This window comes from Numenius arquata, chromosome 8 (genome assembly GCF_964106895.1).
Source record: "Numenius arquata chromosome 8, bNumArq3.hap1.1, whole genome shotgun sequence".
NCBI lineage: Eukaryota > Metazoa > Chordata > Aves > Charadriiformes > Scolopacidae > Numenius > Numenius arquata.
In genome coordinates this window covers 13,756,903-13,772,872 of record NC_133583.1, presented here as the reverse complement: position 1 = coordinate 13,772,872, position 15,970 = coordinate 13,756,903, and the positions used below count along the sequence as shown (strand labels likewise).

The window sequence follows — 15,970 nt, the reverse complement described above, 5'->3', positions numbered from 1 at the left end:
AGGGGCCATGGTGGTTAGTGCCTGTGGCTTGGTTGCCAGCGTGGGAACCGGCGCTCCTGGTTTGGCATCCTGTGCCCTGCCTTGGCCCTGTTGCCGCTGTGATCACACAGCATTTATCAGGCCTGCCTAATTAATGTTTCCAAGTTAATTTATGAGGTGCTTGGAGATCCTTCCAAGAAGGCAGTAGCAATGCTTGGGGCCATTTGCTGTGACTCTTGGTCACAGGGTGCCTCAAAGTGATGGATGAGCTGTGGTCTGAAGACTTACAGCTGTTACCCCAGGGCTTGCTTTTATTTTTATGCCCACAATGTCTCTCTAGCTGGTAGTGAAGGACCTTGCCAGTGCCTGGGGTGATGCTGCCCGCTCTGGTCCCCAGCATGGCTGCAGCACGGAAGGGGATCATCCCCCAGGCAAATCACCATCGCAGGGTGTTGGCACTGTGGGTGCTCCCTTGTGGCTCTGGGGAGCCAGTGTCTCTGCAGCGCTGCTGGGGGCAGAGGTGGCTTTACCAGGCTGGGAGTGCTGGGGACTGGGGTGATGGTGGCTGCCTCTGACCGCGCAGCTGGGCCTGCCGGCGTTTTCCCCCCCGCTGCCTCCATCAGGCGTAACCATGGAAATCGGTGGTGATGCTCTGCCTGCACAAAAGGAGGCTGGGCTGCACCGTGGGGCTCCCCGAGCACCCTCTCCCCCGGGCACCCATGGCCGGCGGGGGCCCCGAGCGGGGCTTGCCGGGTGTGCGTGGCCAGCATTGGGCGCCGGGGCTCACGTGGTGAGTGGCGGCTGCCGTGGCCCTGCCAAAACACTCCGGCACATGGGGATGGGATCCTCCCAGGGTGCCTCCAGCCCTGCAGCCACGGCGGGGGGGGTCTCTTGGGGATTTTCTGGCTCTAAGCAGCCCCCAGCCCTCGTGCAGGGGGGTTCCTGTGCTCCCGTGGCACCTCCAGCTTGAATTTCCACGGCCAAAAGCTGCCGGTGAGTTCAGGCCAGTGTTTTCCTGCCTCTCCAGTAATTTCCTGCGGCTGCGCTACGCTTCAACCCGACTCGCACAGAGAAGGCTTGGGGCGGGGGGGGGGGGCACTGAGGGCACTTAGAAAATTACATTTAAGACGAAGAGGAAGGGGATGGGAAGGAGCTTAGCTGGCTTTGTTCTAATAGCTGTAATCACCCGAAGCGCAACCATGAACCCTGTTGCGCTGGGTGCCACAGCCCTGCCGCGGTGGGGGCTGCTGGACTCGGCTCTCCTCACTCTGCCACCCCAGCTTCTGCTCCATCTCCGATGGCAGCTTGCACTTTGTTCCTGCTTGGAACAAGTGCCCTCGCTTGGCTTTATTGCACAAAGGACTATATTTACATAAACAGGGGAAAGGTTGGTCAGAAGGTGAAGATGAGGCGTCTTGAAGGGAAGCTGGTGGCTTAAATACCCCTAACTCGCCGTCTCGCCTGGCTACTGAGCCTGAAAGGAGGAAAAAAAAGCAGGAGTGCGATTTTAACATTTTTTTTTTTTCCCTCTTCCGACAGTGTTTTCAGACACTGCCACTACCCACAGCGAGCAGGACCTGTGCCGAGAGGAGGAGGGGATCTCTGCAAAGTAAGCTGAGCTTTTTAAAGGCTTTCTCCTTCTTGTTTTGCTTTCCAAGAGCAGCGGAGGCGGTGGAGGCGGTGACCCCAAACCAGGGAGCATGGGGGCTCCCACCACCCCACGCTTTTCCCTAGCTGCAACCTTTTCTTGTTATGGGTCACTGATGGGGATGATGGTGATTTTCTGTGCTTAGTTTCCCTGTTTTAGTGACATAGCAAAAGGCAGCAAGTGCTTTCAGGTGGGCTCCCATGCAGCCCTGCTCTTGTGTACAAGGTTTATCTGTTGCACAAAGCATTTATCTACCAACAAGCTGCACAGAGATCAAAGATCTTTCTACAAAATGTTAATTAAACGAATAACGGTGTGTTGTTGAGGCTTGAAGAAAGAAATGAGGCTTAGCTTTGTTAAGGAGGTGCCCGGTGGAAATATTTACAGTTGTTCCTCAAATTCCAGTTATTCCTATTTTCCCTGGAGCAAGAGGGCAAACCTGGCTGTTGCTTCAGAGTTTCTGTAACCTGTTTTTCTTGGTTGTGTGTAATGTGGGGGTTTGATGTGATCCAGCGTGATGGCGTCGGAGCGGGGAGAGGACGTGACTGGGGTGATTCGGTTCCTGCTTCACGGCATCACATACCATGTACCGCCGTGAGTCTTGCAGGAAGCAGAAATAACTGTCTCTCCTGGCACGGAGAAATGTGGTGGTGTTGGTGTAGGTGGATGGCTGGTGGGAGAGCAGGCATTGAGGATGTTTCGTTTTATAAATGTGTGACAAAGGAGTTAGTGTTGAGGAAAGGGAGAGACCTAAGTTGGTCAGCAGGAGGAATTAGAGGAGATGTGTGTGTGACAGGGTTTAATCTCTTAATGAGAAAAATATATCCCAGCTCCCTGTGGTGGGGCGAGTTCAGGGACGAGTGTAGCGTTGCATGAGAGCTTGCCCCTGCACCCTGTCTCCTCCGCCTGCCGCCCCTGAGATTCGTCCGAAGGATGCTCAGGAGCTGGGATGGGGGACCTGTGATCGACAGCAAGTGCAAAACGTCTGTCTGTGGGGTAGGAGGGAGGATGTGGGGGCGGGGATGAATTTGTCTCAGATAAGGGCTGGTGGCCAAAGAGCGCCCTGCCAGGTTGCTTCCTTCAGTTCCCGAGCCCATTAATAGGCTCTGCTCCCTTGATTAGTTGGTGCCTGTGCGGAGCGGTAATGAGCGCCGGGCTCAAGCCATCAATTCTAGGTCAGTGGTTGTGTGCTGTGCTGGGGATTTGGGATCGGGCAGGGGGAGGGGAGCCAGAGCTGGATGCCTGCCTCCGAAAAGCAATGTGGAGCCTGTGTTAAGGCAGCCCTGCCCGCTCCCATCAAGTGGGGCGAGAGGCTGCCTGCACCCAAGGGTATGATTCCCCCCCCCTGTCTGCAAAGTGCCCCAAGGGCCACGCCGTGCCCTGTCACCCTGAACATGGTTTGTGCCTGTCAAGGAGGCTCATTGCCTGTTTGAGATGTGCTCTCCTGAGACGATAACATTGCAATAATTAGATCCATTAACGAACCAGAACAAATAATCAAGTTTTAAAACTGAAAGACACTTTGCCATGCTCCTTCGCCTCTCGCAGAGCCGCTTTCCTCTCTCCCCGGCAGCAAAGATCTCATTTAGCATCAACTTGTCATTGTTTCTGGTGTTTAACCTCTGATCCTTCCCTAAATGTGGGCAGGTGAGGCTGGGCCGTGAACAGCAGCATGGACCTGGATGTGCTGAACATGTTTGTCATCGCCAGTGGCACCCTGGCCATCCCCATCCTGGCCTTTGTGGCCTCCTTCCTCCTCTGGCCCTCAGCGCTCATCCGCATCTACTACTGGTGAGTTCATTAGCCCAGCTGCTCTCATTTTAGTGCAGGGGAGGAATTATTGCTGGTCCTCATCAGGTTCCTGCGCCCTGGCACACACACGGGTGCACAAAGAGCTACAGGCAGCAAGGTGGCACAGACAGAGGCGGGTGTTCCTGCCTGTGGTGGCAATAGGAGCAGCTGAGGTGGGGTTTTCCATGGGCATACCAGCTGTGTGTGTAGCTTTAAGCATCTCTGGAAGAAGAAAATGGCATTTTCTTATTGCTTTTTTGCTGCTGAGGCTTATATCTGTCAGGACGGCCTCACCTGGGCTGTGGGATGTCTCCAAACGTTTCTGGGTTGTTTCCCCCAAGGACGGGACTGTCCTGATGCTGGGAAAGGCATCACCGTTGCTGCCCGTCCCCCAGCCTGGCAGCCCTGGCAGGCTGGTGACCTCCTGCCCCATCAATGCAGCTGTCAGCGTGGGTGTCCTCGGCTCTGCCACGTCTCTCCCGGCTCACACGCTCCCTCCCGATTAACAGCCTGCTCAGCAGGCAGGGACTTTTCTCTCGCTAGTACATACAGACAAGGCTTTTCCCATTCTTCCCCTCCCTCCTGGGCTGGAGCATCAAAGAAGACGGAGCGATGCTTTTCCTTACACCCTTGCGTCTCGTCCTTTCCAATACTGGCAGGCAGGCACTACCATCCTTCAGTCCTCGTCTGTCCCTGGAAATCAGCGATAAGCGTGCTGGCGGCTTTCCTGTCTGGATTTGTTGCAGGGAAAAACTGGAATAAGGCTCCCTTCAGAAGCCGGGGCAGTGTCTCATCACCCAGCAGCAGGCAGCACGGCAGGCTGCCCTCACGTGCTGCTGGCAGATGGTGGCCCCTGCAGTTTTGCTCACGCGGTGTTTCCAAATCAAAGACATTAGCCCATCCCGGCACTCAGATGCAGCAGCCTGATGAAGCCTGTTTCTAATGGCACATTTATTAGCAACCCTTTAATCACAGCATCTAGGGGCTGCGGGAGGAGGGAGGGTGGGATGAAAACCCCGGTGACTGCATCAGCACAGGGGGAGAATTTCTTCCCGTTGTGCATCACTGGGAGCTGCGAGGACAAACACTGCTCTGCAAAGGGGAGCAGGGGCTGTGACAACCTCCTGCCCTGGGGACATCTGGGCTGCTGCTGCCTGGGGACAGGTCCAGATGGCACCGGGCTAGTCACTCAAAGGATTATTTTTTTTCCCTTGGACAAATGAGCGGCTGGTGGAAGCTGGGAAGGACCCTGGTGGACTCAGGGTGAGAGGAGGATCTCCAGAGGAATGCTGCCGCAACCAGAGCAGAGCGAGTATGGCCAGGGCGAAGCCTTGAGAGGGCCACAGGAAGGGATGGCAGGACAGGGCAAAGGAAATGCAAGGGGCTGATGCCGGGAGTTTTGAGGAGCCAAGCTAAGAAGGGAGGAAAAGAAGACCCTGCTGCCCTGTCTTTTGGGGCTGAGTGAAAATGCACCGTGGGTAGGTTGGTCTGTGTTTGGCTGAGGGAGGGAGCATGTGAGCAGAGAACAGCAGGGCTGTTTTCTTTGGAAGGGCAAGTGCCCCCATCTCTCTCTCTTCTGGTGTTTCTGGCAGCGTTGGCATCTTGCAGGAGTAACTGCGATACTCTGTGTTTCATGGACACCTCTTTTCTTAGGGACAGTGGGCGAGAAGAGCGTGTTTGCTCTTTACTCTTCCTTTCCTATTTGCTTCTTTTTGAGTTGGCTTTTTTGGGTGAAATCATTGTGTTTCCCCATCGGCAGAGGCAGGAGAGGGGACAGACAGCATGTGATGCTGCTCCCCCACCTTTAACCCCATGCAGCTCCAGCTTTGCAGCACCACTCCTGGAGGTCCACAGGAGGTCCCTGGGGATGCTTCTCCCACCACTCGCTGCCCTGTTCTTCCTCCTCGCTGCCAGTCTGCATGTCCTCAGCCGGTGTGGCCAAGGGTCACGCAGGGCCCCCGCCGCTGGTGGCCTGGCTCCCTCCCCTGCCACTAATGCACATCCCTGCTGGGCATGATGTCCAGGGCTGCTCCACTGACCCCGGCCCCAGAGCCTGTGGGCTCTGCCGACGGGTTAATCAGTTTAGCCGCATGTTAACACCTTGCAGGGGATCAGTTCAGCTTTGCACAGATTATTTTGCCTTCTCCTGAATTGATCCATCAGGATCAGTTGCTAAAAATGTTATCATCTTGCCCATCAGTAGTTTACACCGGTGCCTTTGAGGCGAGGACTCTTAAGACACTTATTCAGGGAGAAATTCACCTCTCCTCCTAGGACCAGCACAGAGCCGAGATGTTGCTTAAGTCCCACTAACTCCCTCCAAAAAGGGATTATGCTAAAAGAGGATTGTACTATGCATAAGCTTTGAGTGGGCAGAGGGCTAGGACAGCCCAGCAGTGTTGGTGACCTTGCTCTCGTCTTAAATAAATTCTGGTATTATGTACAAAAATACTTGCAGATATCTTGGCCATGAGGAGTAGCCCAGTAGTTGTCCTGACAAGGGTTATGTCTGAACACAGGGGAAATCCAGTGAAAGCGTGCCTGCTCCTCCGTCTTGGACCGCACGTACACATCATGTATTCAAAGTGTCACCGATAATCTCTGTCCAGGTCCCCTCTGGCTGGCAGTTTCACTGCATCCTCTGTGTGCACTGGCAGGAGCTGTCTGCCTCTCTGCTTTCAGAGGAATAACCCCGGTTTCTCTGGGATTAGCCCAGTATCTTCTGGGGTGTTTGACCCAGTATAAGGATGGTCCCCTCCAGTCCTTTTTGTGTGTATAAATAAATTTTTAAAGATCATCATATGGGCATATGGTAACTGCGTTTCTGTGGTGCTCCTGGCAACATGGTTGTTTTGGCTGGGATCTGATGTACTTGTCCATGGGGTGAAGCTGTCCCATGGCTGCAGGACTGTGCCCAAATAAACCCGTGCCGATTCCCCTTACCCACCTGGAACACGTGCCTCCCTTGGCCTGCCCGTCTGGCACGCTTCCTTGCCATGTGTGCTGCCTTCCTCTCTCGAGCCTCTCTCCACATACCAACCTTTGGGCATTTTCAGTTTTAGCATTGTTATTTTGGCCCATTTCCATTGCCTTGAGGGAATTGGGCAAATTAGTTATTTTGGGCATTTTTTGAAGTTTTTAACAAACAGAGTGTCTCCACAAGCTATCTCCAGGCCAGCCATGAATAGCCAGTGGCTGGTACTACACGTATAAAGGATCACATGTAAGCACAGGGTCTGGTCGAGGGACCAGACCCTCAGAATTAATCCCAGTTAGGGCCATGGCGGCACCAGTGTGGGCCCAGCCTAACTGGCCTTAGCAAACTAGCAAATCTGCAGCTGAGTTTGGACCTGTCACCTGGCTTATGTTGCTGCTGCGTCCCGGTCTTGCCTCACTCACTGGTGTTGTTCTCTCCTTGTTTCCAGGTACTGGCGCCGAGCCTTGGGTATGCAGGTTAGATATGCAAACTACGATGACTATCAGTTTTGTTATTCCTATAGAGGGAGACCTGGATACCGACCATCCATCCTGATGTTACATGGGTTCTCAGCCCACAAAGACATGTGGTTGTCCATAGTCAAGGTGGGATTCCATTTCTATCATGTCACTCCTTAGCAAGGTTGGTCCTGGGCTTGGGGGTGGTGTGGGGACCCAATGGTTGCATGCATGGGCTGTGATGGTGGCTGTAATGTGCTAGAAACACCCTACCCAGCTCTGTTGCTTGTTGGATGCTTTTCATCCATATGACACACAGAGCTGCAGGGGAGAGCGGTAGGTACCTGCCTCCTCTGTGGGAAGCAAGTCTGGCCTGTGGTTTCTCATCATACTGTCCTTGGTACATGAGCTGACTTATGGTGCATGAGGAACCAGGGGCTTCTAGGAGGAGAGTGAGCCCCACTATTCCCACCTGTGGTCACCAGTTTCCATCCCTGGGCTTTTCAGCAGTTCCCCTGTGCCATAACCACCCTGGTTTGTTTCCGCAGTTCCTGCCAAAGAACCTGCACTTGGTGTGCGTTGACATGCCCGGGCACGAGGGCACGACCCGCTCAGCCTTGGACGATTACTCCATTAGCGGGCAAGCTGAGAGAATACACCAGGTAATGCCCCGGCATCACATCGCCTCTGCAGAGGGACATGGGGATGTGAGAGATGCTCAGTGTCTCATGTGGCCCCATTCCCACCCACAGTCCTTCCTGGGCAGCCAGAGCCACTGACCACAGGCTTTTTTGAATTTCTCTGATGACCCCATGCTGTTGCTTCCTCTCCCCTAACAATGCTCCTTCTGCTCCCCTGCCAGTTCGTGGAGTGCATCAAGCTGAACAGAAGGCCCTTTCATCTGGTTGGCACTTCCATGGGGGGAAATGTAGCTGGCGTCTATGCTGCTCAGTACCCAGAAGACATTTGCAGCCTGACTCTCATCTGTCCTGCAGGTGGGCAATGCAGGGGGGGTGAGACGAGGAGAGGGCGAGCAGGAGCTGGTGTGAAAGCCCAGAGCAGCGCTGGGAGCAAAATAGGCTTTTAGTGCAAAGAATTTTAAAATACTCCATATGTACAAGTCTGAAAATCTCTAGCAGGGCATGGGAGGAAACCACAGCCTTGTCCTGACTGCTCTTCTCCAGGGCTTTGGAGTTTGCTGTGCTGTGGTTAGAGCTGGGACTAGGGCAGATGGGACAAGACCTGCTCTGGGAGAAAATGTGTTTTCCCTTGGGGTGGCAGCCATTTTATGGGGCACATCCATAGCCGCTCTGTTCTGGAGGGGGAACCCAGGCAGTAATGGGAAAAGCCTCCCCTGTCTGGCCACTTGAGAGCCCCAGTGTGCCAGAGGGCTGGGGCTTCGGGAGCTGGAGAGCGCCATCCTCCCACATTTGGGTGCTCCCAAGTGGGAAGAGAACTTTGGGGCTGGGCGCACACCAGTGGGGTGTCCCTGTGCCTGTGCAGCACCCGTTTATCCCCACCATCCTGTCCATCCCCACTGTCCCCTGGCTGGGGGGCTCAGGGGAGCCTGGGCACGATATGCTGCAGGAGGCACGGGGGTTTTTGGCAGGGCGCTTCTCTGCCAGGGAGGGATTTGCTGCATCCTGGTTGTTATAGCAGCTCCTTCCCCCTCCCACACAAGGAAAGCAGCTCCCAGATAAGAAATAAGTAATGAAGCAAAGCGAACGTTACCTAGTTACCAGGCTCTGGGGGCGGCAAGGTTCCCGCTCCTCTCTGGGAGACATGTCGGCTGACTCTCCCGGTGCCTCTGGATGTGAAACCTCTGCGTGGAGGTTGCAGGGAGGTTTGGGGTTAAGCTGCTGGGGGATTTTTCCCCTGCAGTGGTACACGTGGATGGGGCTTCTGAAATTTTCTGTCGGCCCCTTTGCTGTGGCAGAATGGCCATGGGCATCAGTGTTTGCATTCACTGTCCACATAAGCATAAGCACTATAGTTTTTGTCAAAATATTCATGCCTGTCTACAGGGAACACACCTCGTGTTGTGTCAGCCCATGGGTCTCGGTGGTGTCAGGAGGGAGGTCAGGGTATCTCTGGGTACATATTGAAGTTTCTGTATGCACAGATTTTTTTCTTCCTGCCTCTTTTTTTTTCTTTTTTTAATGAGTTACCAAGTGGGAGGCCAGAGGCAGGCATGGGGGAGGTCAGTACGGCGATGCTCAGCTCTCATCTGGGTTTTAGCATGCATCCCCCTTCTCGTTCGACCCAGGCCTGCCAAGCACCACCGACAGCAAGTTCATTAAGCAGCTCCGGGAGCTGCAAAAGTCCGAACGCATCGACAGGATCCCTTTAATTCCTTCCACGCCTGAGGAGATGGCGGATATGCTGAAGCTTTGTTCCTACGTCCGCTTCAAGGTGCCGCAGCAGGTAAGGAGCCTGGGCTGGCTGCAGTGGTCGGGAAAGGGGACCTCGGAGGTGCTTCTCCCTGAGCCTGCATGGTAGCAGTCAAGGCGATGCCGGGAGCGGAGCCGGCACTGCCATAGGCCCCATCTCACAGGCGGGACACCCCCAGCCCAGCTCCCAGCACCTTCCCACCACTCTCCCTTCAAACCCACTTTTCCCAGCTCCGTCTGGCAAGGCCCACTGACATTTCTCCTCCCACAAGATCTTTGGCAGCAGGCTGGGGGGGTTGAAGGGTTTTTTAGTAAATATGGCTGGCAGGAAGCATTAGATAACTAAGACGGCTGTTGTCCGGTCTAGAAGGGAATTGTTTGCTGCTTTTTAAGCAACAGCGATGGAAATGTTAATCACCTCATTGTCAGGCGAGAGGAACTTGGCAAGGGGCTGGCCATTAAGTCGTTTTTCCTTAGGAAATCTGGGATGAGTAGATTGGAGAGCAAGAAAAAAAATGTAAGGTAATGCCAAGACCTGTTTTTTTTTTTAGCAAAAGAATAAAAGAAGGAAGAAAAGCACAGTCATGGCTGAGGCAGCCTGCTGGCTGTGAATAGCTGGCCTGGGGGAGAAAATGGGGTTGGCATCATAAAAGACAAAAATACTTGTTGCTGAAATACATGTTACTTAAGCATAGTTGCGACAGCCAGACGTGCTTAGGAAGGAGCTCGCGCCGGGGCCAGGCTGCACAGGGCATGTCGGGGCGGTGCGAGTGTCCCCCCCAACAGCTCTCCTCTGCTCTCCCTGCAGATCCTCCAGGGCCTCGTTGACGTTCGCATCCCACACAATGATTTTTATCGGAAATGTAAGTCTTGCCAGGCTTTCCAGCTGGATCACGGGGGCGTGGGGGTGGGCTGTCCCCGGCCTCGTGTCCCCTGCTGCCAATTGTCCCCTGCACCCCCTGCTGCCTTGTTGAGGGTGGAAGGGGGAAACATCATTGACAGGTTTGGGGATACACCTTGGTCACTGGTAGCAACCCTCTGCCGCAACCATGGGTGATAGGATCGCTGTTTCATCTTTGTCATACCAGCTGGGTTAATTAGTACTAATATCTACAAGGAGATGGGCTTGGAGGAGGATCTCTCTGCAGAGGGGCTTGGTGGCAGTGCAGGACAGTCTGTGCAAGGACAGCCTGTCGGGGCTCTTTCCATCGCCCCTGCCTTGGTTTCCCACTGAGGGGACACTGGCAGGGCTGGCCCACAGGGACGCCTGTGAGAAGGGAAGACAAAGCATCCCCCCTGTAGGGCTGACTCTCCTCTTCCTCCCACTAGTGTTTTTAGAAATTGTGGATGAAAAGTCCAGGCACTCTCTCCACGAGAACATGAGCAAGATCAAAGCACCGACGCAGGTCATCTGGGGAAAGCAGGACCAGGTATGTGGACCCTCCACCTCCCCTATCAGACCATGTCTCCATCTTTGCCCACGTCCACCTGCGGAGCATGGCACAGGCCATGCTGCTGAGCTGTGTGCTGCTCTAGCGGGGAGCTGGGACACTGTGTGAGCCGATGCAGGCAGGAGGCAGGAACAACCACAAAACCATGGATTAAGGGCAAAGAACAAATTTAATCTCAATACCTCATGGATCGGGGAACCTCTGAAGCAGCACCTGGGCAGAGGCAGGCAAGCATGGGACGCAGGCACTGCGGAGCGAGAGTCCTTATTAGCAAGCGAGTCCTTGTTAGCAAGGGAGTGAGAGAGCTCCCACTTGCTGTTTGGGCCTGTATTTCAAGGATTCTGGCAGGCAGAGTTTTCCGCTGTGCTTTGATCTCTTCAACAGCAGGGCAGGAATCTCAGGCGTGTTCGATAAGGTGCCTCTGAGTCCATCCCATGCCTGTGTTATCTAAGTGCAGATGGTCTACTTGTTGAGCACACAAAACTAAGCAACAACTAGTGTGATATATGTTTTTTCCAGCACCCCACATGCAAGTCACTTGAGTGTGTTTACAGTCCTCCTTGCCAATCTTCCCTTACTTTCCCACACACACGTGTGTCCCTGTCCTCAGTGGGTTTGATTATGGGGCACAGCAGGGTGATGGGCATAAAGCTGCCAGCCAGGGCGGGCCAGAGGAAGGAGAGGGCAGAGCCGGGGCTGGGGAGGGTGAGGGGGCAAGTGCCAGCCATGGAATGTGTTGGCCAGGAAGAGGAATAAAGTGCCAGCAAAGAGTCGTCCTGGCAGCTGGGGAGAGATATGCTGTCTGTGGGCAGGTGGGGAGGCAAAGGCATGGGACTTCTCTCTCTTGTTCGGTGTTTCTCTGTAGGGCTGGTTACAGAGAGAGGAGTGGAAGGAGGAAGGAGGCAAGCTGCACGCATGCAAAGGGCTGTGCAAATGCAAAGGTGCAAGCATTTGCTTGCAATGACCCCTTTGCGTTGAGCTTGGCAGCCATAAAACATCCAGGAGAGTTCCCTGCCACATGCTGAGACCGGCACCATATAGCCTTCCTGTCCTGGCCCCAGGCACGGGTACCACGGGATGGGGCTGGCATCACAAGGGCTCTGCCCACATCCCTGCTCAGCATCTCGCTTGGACTTGCAAAGGAGGCTCCAATGGGGTTTCTATGGTGGTCAGGAAAGCCTAGTTCTGCCCGTGGGAGTGACTATTTTTCCCCTCCCTTCCAGGTCCTGGATGTTTCTGGTGCCAGTGTTTTAGCGAGCGCTATCCCGGACTGCCACGTGTACATCCTGGAGAACTGTGGGCACTCAGTGGTGGTGGAGCGGCCCCGCAAGACAGCCAACCTCATCCTGGAGTTCCTGGCGCTGCTGCACAGCATGGACAACAACAAGAAGCAGGCATGAGCATGGCAGAGAGCCAAGTGCCCACGCTGGGTCTTTTAAATTGTAAAGTACTGCAGCTTTGATAAGTTCTCAGGGATCTTGTACGAATCGGGGTGAATGTGCCAAAGTCCCTGAGGAAGGCAGAATCACTGATACCTAGACCTATAGCACCGCCGGCACAGCGACCCAGGGGTCATTGAGCAACCTCCATAGATACAGGAACGGAAGCAGAAACTCCCCCTTTTCTACTTAGAGATAAAGTAGAAACGAGCTGAAATCACCAAGCACTAGCCATGCCGTGTGCTGAAGCTCCTTATGCAGCCACCCATCTTACCCGAGTTACCGGCACGTAGTTGTTAATGACATTTACCTAAACTATATAAGAAGCTTAGGAAGGAGGAAGCGTCCTGGACTGAGACTTAGACTATTTCTACTACTTAGAGTCCGTCGCGTTGCATGCTGCCGTGCTGTAAGAGAACCCCAGTGCTCCAGGCGTCTGCTCGAGTGCTTTTTGTGTAGCTCCTTAACTCGTGATTTATGCAGAAAACAGCAGAAATCTTCATGCGTGGAAGTCCAATGACTGTGTGTGAAAAAATGTTTACACTTTGAGTGGGTTTTTTTCAAATCCCTGAACAGCTCCTGTGTATATGTAATGCCTTAACATTGCCCAGGGTACGGCACCCGCGCACAGCCTGCCTTGCCCAGGGGATGGTTCCCCCAGGGGTGAACATAGTGGGTGAAAACTCGGGGTGCAGACAGCAGCTTCACCGCCGCCGCCGTGTGAACCAGAGGGATGGAAACTGCCCGGGGCGATTTGGTCCCCGAGCCCGAGTCAGCAATAAGCCCGTGGGCAGGGTGCGAGTCAGCAAACTCGGGCAAACTCTTGTCTCAGCTCTTCTATCACATCGCGCTGCTGAACACGTTGATGTAAATAACGACCTTCTTAATGAATTCCGTGAATTCTGCAAATGCCGACGTCACCGAAACCAGGCGTGATGGGCGGGAGCGGGCTGTTTTGTGAATAGCGCAGGGGATGCGGGCTCCTGGGATCACTGGATGGCGAGGAGAGGGGGGAGAATTCATTCGCCTGCGAGGCGCTGGGCGGTGGTGTGGAAAGGTACAGTGTGCTTGTATGTCCTCTCGATGATTATAACTCCTGACCGAGTGAAATTAGAGATAGAATCGGGCAATGCAGACAAGCTAGGCTTTGCAGCCTGCAAGGTGGTGCACGGGGATGGATCCTGCACCTCCCCGGGTGCGGTGCCTGGCTGCGTGTCCCGGGGGGAGAGGGCTGGTCCTGGTCTCAGCAGAACCCACGGCTGCTGGAGGGCAAGGCAGTGTCGTGGTCCTCTGGAAGGCAAAGGAGCAGGCGGCTGTCACCTGTCGGTCACCCCTGGCCCTCCCCGGGGGTTGACACCGGGTGCTGCTGGAGCCCCCCCGCAGAGCGGGTGTGCACGCTGGAGGTGCTGACAGCCATCATCCCTCCGTCTTTCCGAGGTACCCCGACCTGTACATATATATCTGAAACTCCCCATCAGCTTCTCTGCTCTTTTTAAGAGAAGAAACATGATTCTTTTAGAAAATTAGAAATTTGCTGTTAATTGCTTGGTTATTGTTTCTACTACAGGAGTTAATTTAAAAAAAAAAAAAAATGCTGATAGTTTTATGTGGTAAAAGCCAGAAAAAATTGTTGGGTATCTATGTGGTTTCTCATATGCCACAGATTGCTGTACACAATGGATTTATATGGCTATTAAAATCTAGTGATTTAAGGAGTCCGCTGTGCAATGATTATTTTTTCCTTTGAGGAAGAAGGGGACTGTAGTGTGGGATGATGCTCGGCACAGGGGGACTTGCTTCTTCCCTCCCCACGTTTCTGGGAGATGCAGGTTTTGCCTTGAGGAATATTTGTTAATGTCAAGAGAGATGGTGAAGACGGGGAGAGCTGGACTCTTGTCTCTCCAAAGACAGTACAAATTTTGCTTTTTTCTTTTTATTAAGAGGAGGTGGCCCTAAACACTCAAGAAGGAAAATAAAATCTCAAGAGGCAGGGAACTTAAGTTTTAAGTGCTGAGATTCCTCTTAAAACTTCTGAAAGTGTGTTAAATACCAATTTCAGCTGCAATTACAAGTCTTACTGAATTCGTACAGTGTGCCGGGAATAGCATTACCTCAATATCCAGGCAAAAGTACTTGCATTTCTCCTTTCCCCAGCAGGCTGTTGAGGCCCAGCAGCTGCTTTTTTTGACAGAGGAGCTGCCAGGAGGGCTGGGGAGCATCCTCCTGGCACCCTGTCCCCCTGCCCGGGCCCTGCCATGGCACCCCAGCCCCACTGCTACAGCAATGCGTGGGTCGAGGTGACGGTGGTTGCAGGAAACCTATTAATTACTGCAGCACAGGGGGATGGAAGGGGGCCTCTCGCCATTAGGCATGGGCTGGGGTTGCTCAGGGATTCTGCATCACACATTGCAGCCTCTCATGGTTCAGTAATAAAAATCCCCAGGTCTGTTTGGGAGGGGGGTCTGGGTGCTGACCCACAGCTCGCTCTGGCTGCAGCCAACTGCCCGAGCTGGCCCCGAGGCAGCAGCTGAGCCCCCTGAGGAGCGGCAGGGAGGGAAGCTGCCTGCACCTGGAAGCACACCTGAAAGCACACCCAGTAAAACCAGTTGCTATTCCCAGTAACCCTCATTTCCTGCTGGGAGCCAGAAAAGCCCTTTGCCATGCAAGGGCTGCTCCCACGCTTTCAGCTGCTGCCCCCTTGGCGCTGAGACCCCTGGCCACCCCCCCGCCACACACACAGGTAAGGCTGCGTCCCTGGGCTGTGTGTGGGGCTCAGGAAGGGGCAGAGGCTCCTGCTGGGTTTGTCTGTCCTATGGGCAGAGCTGGGGGAACCACAAGGAAACCATTGGATCCCAGTTGTGACGAGCCAGGGCACTGGGGACCTGCATGTAGCTAAGCATCCTGGCATGGCAGGAGGGATGAGTTTGCCTTTTGGTTTGTTGTTTGGCGTTTAAGTGTTGCTTTCCTTGTAATTATGTGAATAGACCAGGTCTGTGCTGGGGCTGGGCTGGGTGGCAAGGTTCATGGGGGCAGAGGTTCATATAAAAGCTAAGTAAGGAGTCAGCCCTTGGTTGTTATGGGTCTTGCCAAGGCTGATTCACTGTATCCTGAGAAGGGGTTGCAAAACACAGCAGGTCTGGCTCACTAATAATAAACCTAACGATGCCCCCGAGCAAGCTGTTTTGCTGCTGAGCATCCAGGTCTGTGGTGGTGCTTGTTGCCCTGCTTCTGGGGTGTTACTGGGAGCAGGAGGGACAGAGCTGGTGGCATCTGCTCCTGGGCACTCAGTATGTGCCCAGCTGCTGCCGCAGAGGAAAATGTGATGCCCTCGGAACATGGGCAACCTGGGCTGGGTCCTGCTCCACACAGCTGCAGCCAGATGTTTGTCTGCAGTGGGGAAGCATCTTTCTCCCTTTTTTCCAGGAAAGGAGAATAAAAGCACCTGCTGCTTTATGGGAGAGTTCCACCAGTGCAGCCCTGCATAGAGCATCCTCTGACAGGTAGTGATGTTCAGGGTGTCTGGCACTGTGGTTTGGGTGCTGCTGTTGGTGTCCCTCACCCCAGGAGCCCATCACCCAGCTGAACCTTCCCCTGATTCAATGTGTTTCACAATCCTCTTGGACACAAACTGTGTTTTTCCTAAGGAAGCCTGGACGGGAGCATCACAGGGCATGGCTCCTCTCACCCACTGAGGGTGTCCCTGCACACCAGGGCACAGCAGAGGCACGTGTTCCCAGTTATGCCTGCAGCAGCCCCGTAACACGGTGAGGGTCCCCTTGCCTAGGCCCTCCAGCTGAGACTTAGGCAAACGCATGGAAAATACATAGGATCTGATGG

At 54.1% G+C, this 15,970-nt stretch overlaps 1 protein-coding gene across 2 annotated transcripts; it reads left to right on the top strand.

The window, feature by feature from the left end:
* Positions 1–771: 771 nt before the first annotated feature.
* On the top strand, positions 772–13,848 carry ABHD6 (abhydrolase domain containing 6, acylglycerol lipase). 2 transcript variants are annotated; one of them, XM_074152190.1, is made up of 10 exons: positions 772–972; positions 1,519–1,588; positions 3,275–3,418; positions 6,844–7,000; positions 7,402–7,515; positions 7,716–7,848; positions 9,120–9,277; positions 10,052–10,106; positions 10,573–10,673; positions 11,918–13,848. In XM_074152190.1, exons 3-10 carry the CDS (start codon positions 3,300–3,302, stop codon positions 12,092–12,094), a joined length of 1,014 nt encoding a protein of 337 aa, XP_074008291.1. In that variant the 5' UTR covers positions 772–972; positions 1,519–1,588; positions 3,275–3,299; the 3' UTR covers positions 12,095–13,848. The 2 variants fall into 2 exon arrangements, with proteins under 2 accessions (XP_074008291.1, XP_074008292.1); XM_074152191.1 differs by lacking the exon at positions 772–972 and having other exon boundaries at positions 1,547–1,592; positions 3,280–3,418; positions 11,918–13,847.
* The last annotated feature ends 2,122 nt before the right edge of the window (positions 13,849–15,970 follow it).

Excerpts from the sequence above, each read along its gene's own strand:
- ABHD6 (XM_074152190.1), top strand. The coding sequence starts at position 3,300 with ATGGACCTGGATGTGCTGAACATGTTTGTCATCGCCAGTGGCACCCTG. Across the intron at positions 7,516-7,715 it reads AAGCTGAGAGAATACACCAG|TTCGTGGAGTGCATCAAGCT; the intron begins GTAATGCCCCGG and ends CTCCCCTGCCAG. Across the intron at positions 9,278-10,051 it reads GCTTCAAGGTGCCGCAGCAG|ATCCTCCAGGGCCTCGTTGA; the intron begins GTAAGGAGCCTG and ends CTCTCCCTGCAG.